Source organism: Sminthopsis crassicaudata, chromosome 4, assembly GCF_048593235.1.
Source record: "Sminthopsis crassicaudata isolate SCR6 chromosome 4, ASM4859323v1, whole genome shotgun sequence".
Lineage (NCBI taxonomy): Eukaryota > Metazoa > Chordata > Mammalia > Dasyuromorphia > Dasyuridae > Sminthopsis > Sminthopsis crassicaudata.
In genome coordinates this window covers 304860392-304878402 of record NC_133620.1, presented here as the reverse complement: position 1 = coordinate 304878402, position 18011 = coordinate 304860392, and the positions used below count along the sequence as shown (strand labels likewise).

Here is an 18011-nt window from a genome sequence, read left to right as displayed (position 1 = left end):
CTAAGGTTCTGTCCAATTATAATTATTAAGAACCTAAGCCATAGAATCTCAGAATTTCAAATTTGAATGTGGCTTAGTTAGCTATCTGTACCAATTCATAACTAATAATCTTTTCTACAACAGACTCAACAAGCTAGATGTCCAATAAACTCTCAAGGCAGCTTATTCTGATTTTTTTATAATTCAGATACCTAGTAGCTATGTGATCCTGGGTAAATCACTTAACCCTCTCTCTGCCTCAGTTTCCTAAGCTATAAAAGGGGAATAATAATAATAGCACTTATTTTCCAAGCACTTACTATTTGTGAGAATAAAGAAAGAGAGAGAGTATTTGTGAACTATTTTGAAAGCCTCTAAGAATTATATAAATGCAAGCTTTTAATATTGTTCCTGGAAATTATGCCTCTTAATTCTACTAATCATTTGGCTGACATACTATTGTATTAAATTTGAAATCCACCAAAATACTTATATATTCTTGAGATAAACCATTTTAAGCCCCATCCCCCCAACCTTGTATTTTGTGAAGTAAAATTTTAAGAAAAAATTTTAAAACAGATTTTGTGATGGTGAGAATCATCTGCATCCAGAAAGAGGACTATGGAGACTGGATGTGGATAACAACATTGTATATTTTCACCTTTTTTTGTTGTTGTTGTTTGTTTGCTTTTTTTTCCCTCATTTTTCCCTCTTTTGATCTCATTTTTCTTGTGCAGCATGATAAATGTGGAAATATATACAGAAGAATTACACATGTTTAACCTATATTGGATTACTTGCTGTCTAGGGGAGAAGGGTGAAGAAAAGGGAGGAAGGGAACACAAGGGTGTTCACAATTCACAAGGGTGAATACTTTTTAGATGAAAAAAGGAGGCTATATTCCTTGGTCAATATAATACACCTAAGTCAGCAGCAGGATTTGTACCCAAGCACTTGAAAGAATATGAGGAGACCAATCTTAATAGGGTGAGAGCTCATACTTAGTAGTAATAGATAGGTATGGAGGGATCAAAAAATGGAAGGTATGGAAAGCCAAAAAGAGGGAGATATGATTTCACAAATATTAGGGAATCACTACAGGATTAACTAGATAAATTATACAATATACATAGGAAAATGTAAAGGAAAGGGAGGGACTTTGGTCCAAAACATAAGTATAATGAGGGGCCAAAAGAAAAAGATGGCCTTCTGATTCATTGATTCCAAGGAGACAATATAATATTCAAAAGAAATAACAGGAAAACAATAAGATATAAGGGACTGAAGTTCAAGTGAATGGACAAAACCAAAAGGAAGGCACTAGTTGGGAGTGAGAAGAGTAATATAAATAGGATGTAGAGAGGGAAAGAATATATATATATATATATATATATATATATATATATATATTCTGAGTCTATCAATAAGAAGCCATAATCAAGGAAGAAATTGTAGCACATGCACATGTACCAAAGGGAAATTAGTAGATTAAATAACTTTGAAGAATGAAAAGGATACAAGGTAGAATCTGTAGAGAGCCAGAATTCTGGAGAAGTGTACTTAAAACAAGGTGTTAACTCAAAGGAACTGATGAGAAAATGGTTATCTAGTTTACATATATACTTAATACTTAGCAGGGTGATGTAATGGTTCTCTAAGTTCACACATAATCAGTATGCTGTAATGATTTAATTACAATAAGGTATATAAGAGCCAACAAAGACTGGAAGAGAGACATTCCATCTCCCACCATCCTCCTGCCTCCTGCATTCCTCCACTAAGACCAAGGCCCCTCTGAAGGTCCTCCAGAAAGCTAGCCCAGCTCCAGGCAAAGGGCAGGAACTGTGAAGAAGGTAATAAAGACTTTGGACTTTATTCCTTACTATTCTTGTGGTGATTATTCTACTGAAACCAAGGCCCGTTAGGAGGACCTCTCCAGAAAGCTAACCAGAACAAGAATCAAACTCTCTTTTAAGAAAGTGAAAGTGGTTTATGTAAAAATAGGTTGTGATTTCCTAGCTTTAGACTTCAGGGCAATTAATACACTGACTATATGGCTAAGAAGGTAAATGAAAAGCAAACCAGTATAGGTAAAGGTGTTACATAAGGTTGACAGAGGGCTTTGCCTAGGTTTATTTTGTTGTGAATTAAGGCATTTTTCTTTAAACTCACTGAAATATGATATAAGATGTAAAATAAAGCTCTGTGTTCCAAAGAAGTTAAAGATGTCTTGCAGAAAGTTTTTAGCATTTACCAAAAGCTGTTTGCCTAGTCTTTTTTTTTTTTGTTTTTTTGTTATTATGAAATGGACAAAAGACTGACCTCTTTTCCTGACTGACCCCTCATCCCAGGGTCAAGGTGCCTCAGACTTATAGGAAAATGTTGTTTAAACTAAATTAAGGGAAGTGTTATGTTCAGACTGGGCCCATCCCTCAGTCCATGAGACCCTAGACTTTCCGAGAAGTGTGTATCTAACAGAATCAGAACAACATTGCAAAACATGTCGATTAGTTCTGTTGTGTGCTCACTCACATCCAGACATTTCCCCATTGTAAATGAGAAACTGTGCCAGTGATTTCTGAAATTTGTAACCAACCACAAGGCTGTACCAGGATGTGGCAAATGCGCTTAAAAGTGTACCTTACTAAAGGTTCGGGGCTGATCTCTACTAGACTGTCTAGTGGGGTCAGTCGCTGGCTGGCTAATAAATGATGGTTTAAATTGAATAATATGGTCCGAGCTGTCTATCTCATGTCAGTCCATTTGAAATGTGTTTTTTCTCTTTCTATCAGCTAGCAGTATGGGATAATGAAAAGGAATCAAGAAACAAAACTTTTTATGTCTCTAGAGAAACAGTAAGTGGGCACACCAAAATGGAATTCTGATCCAATTGACAAAAGTGATCTCTATATTATATTATTATATTCTATTGTTCAGGATCCAAGGTCAGAAGACTAGAAAGCTACTTAATGCAAAAACAAACAAACAAACTTTTACTTAGCCTAGGGGGGGAAAAAAAGAAATGCAGTATAGTAGACAGAATATTGAATTTTGAATCATAAGACTTATGTTCAAATCCTGGCTCTGCCTTTCCTAAGTGGCTTTAGGCAAGTCACAACCTCTCTTGCTCTTAGTTTCCTATGAGGAAGTTGTAATAGATCATCTTGATAACACTTCCATATCTGAATCTTATGATCCTAACTGGGATCAGAAGGCCCTTAAATGTCAGGGTGAATAAGGAGTTTGGTCTTCATACTAAAGACAGTTGATGAGGCCCTGAAACTTTCTAAGTATAGAACCAAGGTTGACCAAGATGACCAAGGTTACATCATGCATTAGGATGACCAATGTGGCAGTTGTGTGCAAGATTAATTTCAGTGGAGAAAGACTGAAAGGAAGCAAACAAGTTAGGAGTCATACCATACGGTAACAAGAGACTTCACAAGTAGTGGGATTAAGAATAAAAAGAATGGATATTATATTTATTCTTTAGACAAACTACATTCTTTATAACAGCAATGTGAAATAAACAATATTAAATCTTGATTTTAAAGAATAAATGAGGTTAAATGTCTTGCCCAAGATCAAATAGGTAGCTAGTGACATAGCCAAGGATTTCAATACATATCTAAGTTCCAAGTTCAAATACTTTGTCAGGACACCAATTATCATCAACCAATTTACCTAACCTTCCTACCTTTCTTTTAGTTTTACTAATGTCTATATCTAGTCAAATAAAATCATCAAAGAGCAATTATGTGGCATGGATTCAAAAAGAATTGACTTACTGTGTGATATTGATGGGGTTCATTGAAGTCCCTTTAAGATTCCTTTCTAATTGCCCAACCCATGGCTGACCTTTGATTCACAAATCCTAGTCAAAGGCATCCTTGAATATCCGGGGCCAGCCCCCACCATGACCTCAGCTTCCCCCAGCCCTCACCATCTGAGCTAACTGAAAAGCCCGCCGAGAAGTTAGGGGTACCACCCTTCATATATAAAAAGGGCCAAGCCGGAGCCCTCATTGCAGGAGCCCTCCCAGCCAACACATGGCATCCTTCCAGCCATGTAAGGGTTCCTGCCCGCCCAGCGGCCACATTTGGCCCTGGCATCTTTCTAACTGAGCCTTACTTCCAAATTCCTACAATAAACCTTTTTTTTATCAATCTAGGTTTTCGGGCCTGTAAATTCATTTACAGGGGACACTGTGCCTCATGGGATTATCTTATTATCTATGCGCCGAGAAATGGGGTTCCCCCTTTCCTTTCCCTCATTAATGTTGGGCAATTAACTTTTCTATATCTCAGGTTCCTCATCTATATAATGGTGATAAGAATAATACCTACATTAGAATTGTTGTGAGGATCAAATGAGATCATTGTAAAGCACTTAACACAGTGCCTGGCACATAGTAAAACTCATATAAACATTATTATCATTTTCATTTTTAATGTATTTAATTCATTCCTGTAGTCTGCTCACCTCTCAACCTCAAAAGGAAATAAATATTTCATCACTTTTCCCACCATATCGACAAACAGACAAGTACAAAAGCCTGGAAAGGGCAACATTATTCAGACCACCAATCTTATTTCCAGCCCTATCTACAGAGCTTTCATACAAAGAAGCTACTCTTGTGAATAATGAGCCAGCTATTCCCACCAACTGCTTTTACATATGTTATAGTCCCTTACTCCTCAAGATACCAAAGAACCAGAAAAAAGAATTCTCTCCACTAAATTCCTTGGCACTATCTAATTCTTCAACATCAGAAAGAGATGAGATTTTATCATTGGAAATGATAGCTGTATTACCATTTGCTTTGCCACCCGCAAGACCAAAATGACTCTCCATCAGACTTAAGCCTTCTATACCTATGTTGCTGGCTTCATTAGAATGTGAACACCATGAAATCAGGGACTGTCTCTATCTTTCTGGTGTTTCTGGTGTATCCTTAGCTCTCATCAAGTACTCTGCCCACAGTATTTAATGAATGTTTTTCTTTCAATCATTCATTCAACTTGTAACATTCCACTTGAATACTGTATCTATATGAAGTTACAAAATTCACTTACTTTCCTTAGGTCTCAGTTTCTTTATCTATATAAAAAGGTGAAATTGTATTAGATGACCTCTAAAGTTCTCCCTAACTCTAACAGAACTTATGATGCATTTGCTTAATTATAAATGCACACAAATAGCCTTTTATAAAGAACTCATTGGTTAGATTGTGGAAGTCTATTCAAGATTTGTATTTAGAAGTCTATTTTTTTTTTTATTTCTTTCAAAAAATAATGGTATCAAAATCTGAACTAATCTTACCGAGTTTTCTGTAAGAATGTTGCATCCTCTGATGGACATCAAAGAACTACTAAAATATTTGCTTCACTATACTGTTAGTAATTAAAAAACAGAAATGGCTTCTAAAGTATAAATTGAAAAATTAAGGTTATGATCAATGAGCAAGAAACCCAAGTAGTTCAATTCCCTAGAGCCCTGCAAAGAAACAATGATCATAATAAAACAATGTTTCATTTACACTGAACAACTGAAGTTTGGAAAACTGAGAAATTTTTTTCAAAGGACTAAATATGTTTAGAATATAACTATTTCAATAGGAAAAATTTTCTATCTCTGCTCTCTTTTCAGAGAACATTTAAGACAACAAAACATTTTTAACATTACGAATTATTAATTTTTAATTCATTCACTCTCTTTCAGACCTTTAAACTACATAACCTTTCTCCTTCTTAGTCAGGCAGAAAAATTGTAAACACTAGATCCAATAATAAAGTTCTGTACATACAATATTAGACATTCTTTTCATCCTTCTAATCTATTCCTTATCTCACTCTCCAGAGAAGCTATTCATAATTTTCTGTATCTTCCTGAAGCCTCTCTGTATTCCCCATATGCTCATCCCTCTCCTTAGCTTAGCCCTTCCACCAGAACTCCCTTATTCCCCCATCTCTTCATTTCAAAATCTTTTGACATAATCTCCCATTCTCTTCTCCATTCTCCCCAAATTCTGCTCAAGAGGTGGCATTTCTCTTTGACACAGACAACCTTTCCACAGGTGCACTAGTTGCCATCCCTTCCTGTCTTTTCCAACTGATAGTATTCTCAATCATCACCTTTGTCCCCCACCCACTACTTGCCAGTAGTGATATTTTTATTCTTTGTACTTGTATCCCAATACCTAGGGGTACATTGTTTGGCACAGAAATGACTAAATCTTGTTGATAAATGAGACAAGTCCCTGCAGGCAAAGCCATATGAATATACTGACTGTCCTGTGGGCATAGTGGAGGTCACTAAGGATACAAAAGATGTATAAAATTAGGCCATTATTTTTAAGGATCTTGTTGTATTTTAATATAATAATGCCTCTGGAGACCACTGAAATGCATAGAGACCACTAAGAGTAAAATGCATGAATTGTGTGACAATGATTTGCTAAGACTGGGGCTTGCCATTCTCATTTATTTCTGAGTTTGTGAGATTATACAATAGATAACAGATCTTCAGTTTTAAGAGTAAAAATAAGCACTAATATAGATTTAAATCATTACAGAGGCATGTAATTTCTCTTCACAACTGATCCTGCCTCCTAGGAACCTCATGATGAGGAAATGCATTATCTTTCAAGACTGCATCACTCTTGGTATTCATATCTCTTTAGTTTCCTTAGTACTCTGTGCTCCTGTGATTGCAAAGCAAAATACTCCTCCATTTAAACATGGATTCCAATATTATTGCTCTGTAAGAAATGACCAGCAGGAGGAATACAGAGAGGCTTGGAGAGACGTAAATCAACTGTTGCTGAGTGAAATGAGCAGAACCAGAAGATCACTATACACACTTCAACAACAATACTGTATGAGGATGTATTCTGATGGAAGTGGAAATCTTCAACATAAAGAAGATCCAACTCACTTCCAGTTGATCAATGATGGACAGAAATAACTATACCCAGAGAAGGAACACTGGGAAGCGAATGTAAATTGTTAGCACTACTCTCTATCTACCCAGGTTACTTATACCTTCGGAAGCTAATATATTGTATCTAGGTTATATTGTAACACATGTAAAATGTATGGGATTACCTGCCATCGGGGGGAGGGAGTGGAGGGAGGGAGGGGATAATTTGGAAAAATGAATAAAAAAAAATTAAAAAAAAAAAAACACAAAACAGGGATTCCAAGTCAACTATCTCTTCTTTTCCCTACAGCTTTTATTTCTCTTTATTTTCTCCACCATGATAAATCCTCTCATTCAGCACCTTCTTTGTTCCCAACCCCTGTTTCTCGTGTTATGTTCAATACAGCATTGTAAGCTCATTAAGATCTTTCTTTTTGCATATGTATCCTCAGTGCTTAGCACAGTGCCTAGCATATAGTAGATGATCAATACATGTTTACTGAATCATTGATCATATAAATTATTTATGGAATTCTCAAAGGCAGAAAATGATTTCACTAATTTCTTTTTTTAAAACTCTAGTTTATATGGTACTAAATTTTTATTCCTTTCATCATAATAAAAAGCTAGAATTTTCAAATTTCTCTGAATTGGTTTTTTGCTTCCCCCTATATTTTCTTTTCTTTCTTTCTTTCTTTTCTTTTTTTTTTTTTTTTTTTTTTCTGGCAAGTTAAGTGATTTGCCCAGGGTTACACAGCTAGGAAGTGGTAAGTGTCTGAAGGTGGATTTGAACTCAGATCCTCCTGACTTCAGGGCTGGTGCTCTATCCATTTTGCACCACTTAGCTGCCCCAGGTTCCCCCTATATTTAAAGAAAATCTTTGGAACAAATATTTTCCCTTACTTAGTCTCCTTTCATTCTAAGGCATAAATGGGGTATTGTTGACTACTTAAAAGGAGGAAATACAAAGTGGTTTTTAAGTCAATGAGGTAACTCATGAGAGGTTCACTCTAACTCACTCTAATGTTACCTCAGTCGGGTTATTGTCAGTAAGGAGAAAATTATTTCTAGAATCATAAAAAAATTGCCTATTGAAAGGATAAAGAAAAAAAAAGATATTCAAAGAGATAGGTTATAAATAAAAATCTGAATAGATTTGGGAAGTATTTAAAAAAAATAATAAATAGAACAGACAAGAAGTGAAGATAATCTTTTTTAAAAAAATAAATAAGAAAGAGGGGCAGCTAGGTGGCACAGTGGATATAGCACCAGCCCTGAAGTCAGGAGGACCTGAGTTCAAATCTGATCTCAGACACTTAACACTGCCTAGCTGTGTGACTCTAGGCAAATCACTTAACCTCAACTGCTTCAGCCAAAACAAAAAATAAATGAATGAATGAATGAAAGGCATGAATGAACAGACAAATAAATAAGAAAGGCTAGTTGTCATTCATTACCATCATGAATTCAAATTATGCATATTATAGTATAAAATATTTTCTTTATAATAAATCTTTGAGGTAGTTAGTACAAACATAATTACCTGCATTTCACTTATCAGAAAATCAAAGCTAGGGTGCAGCAGAAAGAGCACTAGTTCTGGAGTCAGGAGAACCTGAGTTCAAATCTTGCCTCTAATACCTGATATTTCCCAGTTGTGTGATCTTGAGCTAGTCATTTAATCCTAATTACTGTGGAGGAAAAAAAACCAAACAAACAAAGAATAAAAGCTCAAGGAACATCAGAGGCTATCTGGTTTTACTTCTTTGTTTTTCAAATAAGAAAAATGAAGCAAAGGAAAGAAATTGATTTGCTCAGAGACAGATAGCAAGTTACTATCTGATGTAGGGATTCTAACACAAGTCTAGACCCACTTCTACTAAACCTATAAAACTAAAAACAAGGAAAAATTAATGCATAGAGAAATTAAAGCAATTGGTCTAACTACAACAGGTGAGAGCTAGCATTTAAATCTAAGTGTACTAACTCTAAATCCAATACTTCTCTAAAGCAATTGGTCTAACTACAACAGGTGAGAGCTAGCATTTAAATCTAAGTGTACTAACTCTAAATCCAATACTTCTCCCATTAGCCCTCAAAGATAGAAAATCACAAAATATAGACCTAACTACATCTCCCAGTACCGTGAAAGTTATGCACTTTATATATTGCTTCCAGTGCGGCAAAAGTTAAGAAAATAACCACATTTTTGCGTAGTCATTTCTAAGGAGAATCTTAGGTCATAAACTTCCTAAGGCAATTCACCTCCTAGACTACGGTGACAGTGGCCTATCACTTCATTTTTGGAAAAAACTCTCCAGGTCCGAGCATAAGAAGAATTGGCTTCTACTGTATCTCTCCACAATCATGGAAGTAGCATTCTTAATAAATGGGTGATGATGGAGTGCTGTGAAGAACATATTGTAAATGCCTACATCCTTAAATGTACCAGCTAACAGTACTATAGCTATATTTCCTCCTTTTTTTTTTTTTTCCCTTTTTTCTTTTTTGCTGAGGCAACTGGGGTTAAGTGACTTGCCCAGGGTCACATAGCTAGAAAGCGTGAAGTGTCTGAGGCCAGATTTGAACTCAGGTCTTCCTGACTCCAGGGCTGGTGCCCTATCCACAGTATCATCTAGCTGTCCTAGCTATATCTCCTCTTAATTCAGGTCAACCCAGAAAGTCTTCATCCAAAGTCCCAATATTTCATAACAATATACATAATTTTTAAAAGACCATCATCTTTTTTAAAAAAATGAACAAACTGTCAAACATTGGGTGTCTTACCATGCTCCAATATCTCCTCTGCTGTCTGTAGTATAATCATTCATGCAATCAAGTAATGTGTGATAGATCTGGGAAACATTTTTTTTGCATATAACATCATCTTCGGATGTTTCAGCCTTCACTCCTACTGTCTGACAAATCCTGAGAAAAAGATGCATATGCTTAAATATTATCAAAGTTTCTATCTTCTTTCCATACTGTTACATCATGACAGTAAGGCCTATTTTTTTAACACAAAATACTAAAAATACATCAAAATACTCCTGAGTTCATTATATGACTGATAACATGGGGGCTAAGACTATTCCATGCATTACAAAGAGGATAAAATGCTGAACTGAGTCAAAAGGAGCTCTAGTGTGACATGAACAAGTCATTTAATATCTCAGCATCTCTATAAAAGGGGATAATATGCCTGCAATCTCTACCTACTTAGGTGACTTTTTTGAGATTAAAGAAAATAGCATAAGAAAACTGATTTGCGAACTTTAAACTGGTATATCATATCAACTCTTATTTTTCTTTAAAAAGAAAGATAAAACCTTCTTTGAAGTCATACTCAGTAATGTCACTATAGATTAAGAGTGATTAGAATAAATGGCAACAGAGAAAGAATTTCCCTGCATTTTTTTAAAAATGAGTAACAGTTGCATGCAGGTAAGAAAGGGATGTCTCAGTCTGATAACATTATTTTAACAGTGCATCATTCATGCTATACTCTTCAATCCTCAATTTATTTATATAAAATGATATCAGAAGCAGTTTTGAAGGGAAAAAACCCAACCATATCACAGCAGGTCAATGTGTAGTCTAAAAGCTTTATAAAGAATGAAGAAGCAGTTCTGCCTCCCTTGTGTCAATGAAAATGGAAATAGTAAACACAAAGGCAGGATAGATGCATCAGTCTTGGATTCTTTTAGTTAAATTTTTTTCTTTAAAGTACCAGTTGATAGCCCTTCCTAAGAGAAATTATGTAGTTCAGTGAAAGCAATACTGGATTTTGATCTAAAGAATTGAGAATTAACCAAGTCACCTAGTCTTTCTGAGCTTCTATTTCCTTATGTTAAAAGATGGGATCATATAACAAATTATCACCATATTATCATATAAATCAAATCATATCACCAAATTATCATATAAACAATTATCATCAAATACTGTTCCAGGCACTATGATAGTTCCAGGGACACAAAAGCCAGATAGTCCCTACTCTTTTTTTTTTTTTTTTTTTTTTTTTTTAATTTTTTTTTATTATATATATATATATATTTTATAATATTATCCCTTGTATTCATTTTTCCAAATTACCCCCCCTCCCTTATTCCCTCCCCCCGACGACAGGCAATACCATACATTTTACATGTGTTACAATATAGTCTAAGTAAAATACATGTGTGTGAATATCATTTTCTTGTTGCACAATAAACATTAGAATCCGAAGGTATATGCAACCTGGGCAGACAGATATTAGTGCTAACAATTTACATTCCCCTCCCAGTGTTTCTTCTCTGGGTGTATCTACCTCTGTCCATCATTGATCAACTGGAAGTGAGTTGGATCTTCTTTATGTTGAAGATTTCCACTTCCATCAGAATACATCCTCATACAGTATCGTTGTTGAAGTATACAGTGATCTTCTGGTTCTGCTCATTTCACTCAGCATCAGTTGATTTAAGTCTCTCCAACCCTCTCTGTATTCCTCCTGCTGGTCATTTCTTACTGAGCAATAATATTCCATAACTTTCATATACCACAATTTACCCAACCATTCTCCAACTGATGGACATCCATTCATCTTCCAGTTTCTAGCTACAACAAAAAGAGCTGCCACAAACATTTTGGCACATATATGTCTCTTTCCGCTCTTTAGTATTTCTTTGGGATATAATCCCAGTAGTAGCGCTGCTGGGTCAAAGGGTATGCACAGTTTGATAACTTTTTGGGCATAATTCCAGATTGCTCTCCAGAATGGCTGGATTCTTTCACAACTCCACCAGCAATGCATTAGTGTCCCAATTTCCCCACATCCCCTCCAACATTTGTCATTATTTGTTCCTGTCATCTTAGCCAATCTGACAGGTGTGTAGTGGTATCTCAGAGTGGTCTTAATTTGCATTTCTCTGATCAGTAGTGATTTGGAACACTCTTTCATGTGAGTGGATATAGTTTCAATTTCTTCCTCTGAGAATTGTCTGTTCATATCCTTTGACCATTTATCAATTGGAGAATGGTTTGGTTTCTTATAAATTATGGTCAGTTCTCTATATATTTTGGAAATGAGACCTTTGTCAGAACCTTTGTTTTTAAAAATATTTTCCCAATTTGTTACTTCCCTTCTAATCTTGTTTGCATTAGTATTATTTGTACAGAAACTTTTTAGTTTGATGTAATCAAAATCTTCTATTTTGTGATCAATAATGATCTCTAGTTCTCCTCTGGTCATAAATTCCTTCCTCCTCCACAAGTCTGAGAGGTAGATTATCCTCTGTTCCTCTAATCTATTTATTATCTCCCTCTTTATGCCTAAATCATGGACCCATTTTGATCTTATCTTGGTATATGGTGTTAAGTGTGGATCCATATCTAATTTCTGCCATACTAATTTCCAGATAGTCCCTACTCTTAAGAATTAACATTATGTTGTTTCACATTTACAGGTGAATAAATTCAAAGCTTTTGCTTTAAGAATATAAATTCTGACCTTAAAAAGAGAGACCATAGATTTAGAAAGATCAAGTAAGAAGGAGAAGCAAGGGGTAAATAGGCCTTGAACTAAAAAAGTGGGTATACTACTGAAGAGAAGGTAATGGATAAGAAGATACAGATAATGATCTTGGGATGGCGAGAGCCATCTGCAACCAGAGAGAGAACTGTGGGCACTGAATGTCGATCACAACATAGTGTTTTCACTTTTATTGTTGTTGTTTATTTGCATCTTGTTTTCTTTCTCATTTGTTCCCTTTTTGATCTTATTTTTCTTGTGCAGTATGATAATTGTGGAAATATGTATAGAAGAATCACACATATGTAACATACATTGGATTACTTGCTGTCTAGGGGAGGAGATGGGGGAAGGGAGGGAGAAAAAAATTTGAAACACAAGGGTGAATATTGAAAATTATGCAAGTATGTTGAAAATAAACTTTATTAAAAATGTAAACCACACACACACTCAAAAGAAGATGTCAAAGTCAAAGTTTCTACATTCAAAGCCTCTAAGAAAAATATGAATTGGTCTCAAGCAATGAAAGAATTCAAAAAGGATTTTGAAAATCAAGTAAGAAAGGCAAAGGAAAAATCGGGGAAGAAAAATGAGAATGATGCAAGAAATCATGAAAAAAGTTTTTATAAGGAGACACAAAAGTATACTAAAAAAAAATAAGTGATAAGGGTGGCATGATAGAAAAAAAATTTTGATTTATGTTTTCTTTTACAATATCACTATTGTGGAAAAGTTTTGCATAATTATACAGGTTTAACTAAACATGTATAACTTAAACAGAATTGCTTGCCTTCATAATAAGAGGTTAGTAGTGGGAAGGAAGGAAGGGAGAGAATCTGGAACTCAAGTTTTAAAAACAAATGTTAAAAATTGTTTTTACAAGGTTGCGCAGTATCACCATTACTATTCAATATTGTATTAGAAATGCTAGCCTCGGCAATAACAGTCGAGAAAGAGATTAAAGGAATAAGAGTAGGTAATGAGGAAATCAAACTGTCACTCTTTGCAGATGATATGATGGTATACTTACAGAACCCCAGAGATTCTAATAAAAAGTTATTAGAAATAATTCACAACTTTAGGAAAGTTGCTGGATACAAAATAAATCCACATAAATCCTCAGCATTTTTATACATCACCAACAAAATACAACAGCAAGATATACAAAGAGAAATTCTATTCAAAACAGATGTCGAGAATATAAAATATTTGGGAATCCATCTACAAAAGAAAAGTCAGGAATTATATGAGCAAAATTACAAAACACTTGCCACAAAAATAAAGTCAGATTTAAATAGTTGTAAAGACATTCAGTGCTTGTGGATAGGCCGAGTGAATATAATAAAGATGACAATACTCCCCAAACTAATCTATTTATTTAGTGCTATACCAATCAGACTCCCAAGAAACTATTTTAATGACCTAGAAAAAATAACAACAAAATTCATGTGGAAGAATAAAAGGTTGAGAATTTCAAAGGAATTAATGAAAAAAGGTCAGATGAAGGTGACTTAGGTGTACCTGATCTAAAGCTATATCATATAGCAGCAGTCACCAAAACCATTTTGTATTGGCTAAGAAATAGACTAGTTGATCAGTGGAACAGATTAGATACAAAGGACAAAATAGGGTACAAGTATAGCAATCTAGTTTTTGACAAACCCAAAGATCCCAACTTTTGGGATAAGAATTCATTATTTGACAAAAACTGCTGGGAAAACTGGAAATTAGTATGTCAGAAACTAGGCATGGACCCACACTTAACACCACATACAAAGATAAGATCAAAATGGGTTCATGATTTCGGTGTAAAGAACAAGATCATAAATAAATTAGAGGAACATAGGATAGTTTATGTCTCAGACTTGTGGAGGAGGAAGGAATTTGTGACCAAAGGAGAACTAGAGATCATTATTGATCACAAAATAGAAGATTTTGATTACATCAAACTAAAAAGTTTCTGTACAAACAATACGAATGCAAACAAGATTAGAAGGGAAGTAACAAATTGGGAAAATATTTTTACAGCTAAAGGTTCTGATAAAGGTCTCATTTCTAAAATATATAGAGAATTGACCCTAATTTATATGAAAATCAAACCATTCTCCAATTGATAAATGGTCAAAGGATAACAACAGACAATTTTCAGAGGATGAAATTGAAATTATTTCCACTCATATGAAAGAATGTTCCAAATCACTATTGATCAGAGAAATGCAAATTAAGACAACTCTGAGATACTACTACACACCTCTCAGACTGGCTAAAATGACAGGAAAAGACAATGTCGACTGTTGGAGGGGATGTGGGAAAATTGGGACACTAATACATTGTTGGTGGAGTTGTGAAAGAATCCGGTCATTCTGGAGAGCAATTTGGAATTATGCCCAAAAAGTTATCAAACTGTGCATACCCTTTGATCCAGCAGTGCTACTACTTGGGCTTATATCCCAAAGAAATACTAAAGAGGAGAAAGGGATCTGTATGTGCCAAAATGTTTGTGGCAGCCCTTTTTGTAGTGGCTAGAAATTGGAAAATGAATGGATGTCCATCAATTGGAGAATGGTTGGGTAAATTATGGTATATGAATGTTATAGAATATTATTGCTCTATAAGAAATGACCAGCAGAATGAATTCAGGAAGGTTTGGAGAGACTTACATGAACTGATACTGAGTGAAATGAGCACAATTAGAAGATCACCATACACTTCAACAACAATACTGTATGAGGACACATTCTGATGGAAGTGGATATATTCAACATAAAGAAGATCCAACTCACTTCCAGTAGATCAATGATGGACGGAAACAACTACACCCAGAGAAGGAACACTGGGAAGTGAATGTAAAGTGTTAGCACTACTGTCTATCTTCGGAATCCAATACTTAAGGTGCAACAAGAAAATTGGATGTACACACATATATTGTATCTAGGTTATACTGTAACACATGTAAAATGTATGGGATTGCCTGTCATCTAGGGGAGGGAGTAGAGGGAGGGAGTTTGGGGAAAATTTGGAAAAATGAATACAAGGGATAATGTTATATAAAAAAAAAATTCCTCATGCATATATACTGTCAAAAAATTTTTTTATAATTATAAAAATAATAAAAAAGACAAATAAAAAAATAAAAATAAAAATTGTTTTTACATATAGCTAGAAAAAAATAAAATGATAACTTTTTTAAGAGCTAAACTATGAATTGCTTTGCTATTCTCAACAATACAATGATCCAAGACTACTTTGAAAGACTTAGGATAAAAAATGCTATTCATTTCCAGACAAAAAACTGATTGTGTTTTAGTACATACTGAAGCATTCTCTTTCTCTTTCTCTTTTTTTTAACTTAATTTTTTTAAGGCTTTTTTGGGGAGGAGAATCTTTGTTTTCTTTTACAACATGACTTTCATGGAAACATTTTGCTTAACTTCATGTATCTTCTTATGGGGTGGAGGTGTGGAGGAAGAGAGAGATTCTAGAACTCAAAGTTTTAAAAACAAATGTAAAAAATTGTTTTACATGTAACTGGGGAAAATAAAAACATTAAAAACAAAAGCAGCAGCAACAACAAAGATCTAAAAACAACAACAAAAGAATGATTAATAGGTTGCAAACCTAGATGACTGGGAGAACTATGGGTGTCCTTAATGAAAAAAGGTTAGTTAGAAGGAGTAGTTTTAAGAACAAAGATATTTTGGACAGATTAAGTTTGTAATGCCTATGGACCATGTTACTGCAGGTGTCCAGAAGATAGTTATGTTATACATGTACTACCTATCTCAAAGGCATGGTGTGAAGAAGAGCTAGTATTACTTTCCCTCAAGGATTCCAATTCACCAATCACTACACAATACAGAACTCTTATGAGAATACATATGAATAATACATACAAATGGATGAATACAATGAAACCCAAGAAATTAACCCAACTATTTTGCATGTATTTTTCCTCAATCAAACCACTGCTAATCTTGTTAATAAAAATGAAACACAAAGTAAGCCATGGATCTTTTACTTTGTCAATGTATAAACTAATATAAAAATACTTTTTTACTGTCAGAGTTCAAATTTAAGTAAATTTATAAGACCTACTTGGCAATTGCTTTCAAGGCATCTCTTCTTGCTTCAGCAAAGCTCATATCTGTAGGAGAAATGCGAGTAACTGCCTTTAAGCCTTCCAACACCTGAAAAGCAATATGAAAATTAACAAGAAAATTATAAACTATCAAAAGAAAATCTCATTTTGAAAGCCTTATTAGTGGTACATAGTGTTAGGATTACTAAGTGAGAACTCAGGTTGTCTGGACAGTGACAAGGTGAGAATTCAGGTTTTCTGGACAATTACAAGGTGAGAACTCAGGTTGACTTGATAGAGGGGGCAAGCTCATTGGCTGGGGTGGTTCTTCCCAGAAGCCCTTGCATTATCCCACGCCCATTCTCTGGGAGGATAAAAGAGACAGCACTGGGTCCAGAGAGCAGATTGGCCTGGAGAAGGATAAGAGCTGGAGGAGATTCAGAGCCAGGATTCAAGAGAAAGACTCTGCATTGCATCAGGCTTGACGGGGCTCTCTGCAGGAAGGGAAGTCACAAGAGTTAACAGCAACTACCTGGAGACAACGGTTCACTACAGGAAGAAGAATCTGTCTGAGAGATTTGAGTAGACACAGCAGATCTCTTCCCAGAGAGCGATCCAGCAGCTTCTGGAGACGACAGCTCGCTACAACATAGCAATACGACGTAAAAGAGAGTACTAGACTTCGTTTCATGAAACTTGGGTTCATGATTCAGTTCTACCACAGATTTGGAACCTAATGCAAACCACTAAGCTTCTATATGCCTCGATTTCCTAAGAAAATAATTATCATCTGAGGAAGAGGTGACCCTTTGCTTCTACAAAGTTCCTTGTACTCCTATCCTCAATTCTATTCCCTTCACCAGGAGATAACTCAACAATTATCTCTCTCTTATCATTTATGGAATGAAACAAATATTTCCATTACAATGATGACGATGATGATGGAGAAGGAGGAGGAGGAGGAGAAAGAGGAGAAGGAGGAAAAAAGGAAAAGAAGGAGGAGCAGAATCCATTTATATTCATTGCTTCTATTTCTTCTACTCTCATTTCAATCATTTGCAAAATGATTTCTTGATCTATCATTCAATTAAAACTGCTATATCCAAAATGTAAAATTTGGTAGCCTTATATCAATCTAAAAGTTTCTGATATTAGTATTCATCCTTTACTTTGTTTGTTATGTCCGGACTAGCCCTCTGAAAGGCTCAGAATCAGCCAGAGTCAGGATAAGCAAAAGTCCTTACCCCACGTTGGGCACCAAAAATGTAAAGTTCTATTGTCTCTCAATTATAATCCTTCTTTGGGAGGAGGTATCTTTTCTGCAAATCCTTTTCTCTGGGAGCAGGTTTCTTGGGAGACTTCTGGAGCCTCCAGCCAAGGTGAAGGTAGACGTGGGAATGAATCAGACTCTGCCTCCAAGAGTATGGGATTGTGGAACTTGTGAATTTGCTCTTGTCCAAGTGTCCCCAGTCAGCACCACAGTAGAATCTCAAATCCCTCCTTCCTGAATCCTGGCTCTCTGAA

The 18011-nt window shown here is 35.2% G+C and overlaps 1 protein-coding gene across 4 annotated transcripts in view; it reads right to left on the bottom strand.

Annotated features, from left to right (window-relative positions):
• TBCD (tubulin folding cofactor D) overlaps positions 1 to 18011 on the bottom strand; it is a 436500-nt gene that overhangs the window by 67451 nt on the left and 351038 nt on the right. For 3 of the 4 annotated variants that reach the window (XM_074264992.1, XM_074264993.1, XM_074264994.1), the window contains exons 29-30: positions 16505 to 16596; positions 9688 to 9828 (exon numbers count right to left, since the gene is read on the bottom strand). In XM_074264992.1, coding sequence (XP_074121093.1) covers positions 9688 to 9828; positions 16505 to 16596 — 233 coding nt within the window. The remainder of the gene's footprint in view (positions 1 to 9687; positions 9829 to 16504; positions 16597 to 18011) is intronic. The other variant, XM_074264995.1, reaches the window with a different exon arrangement.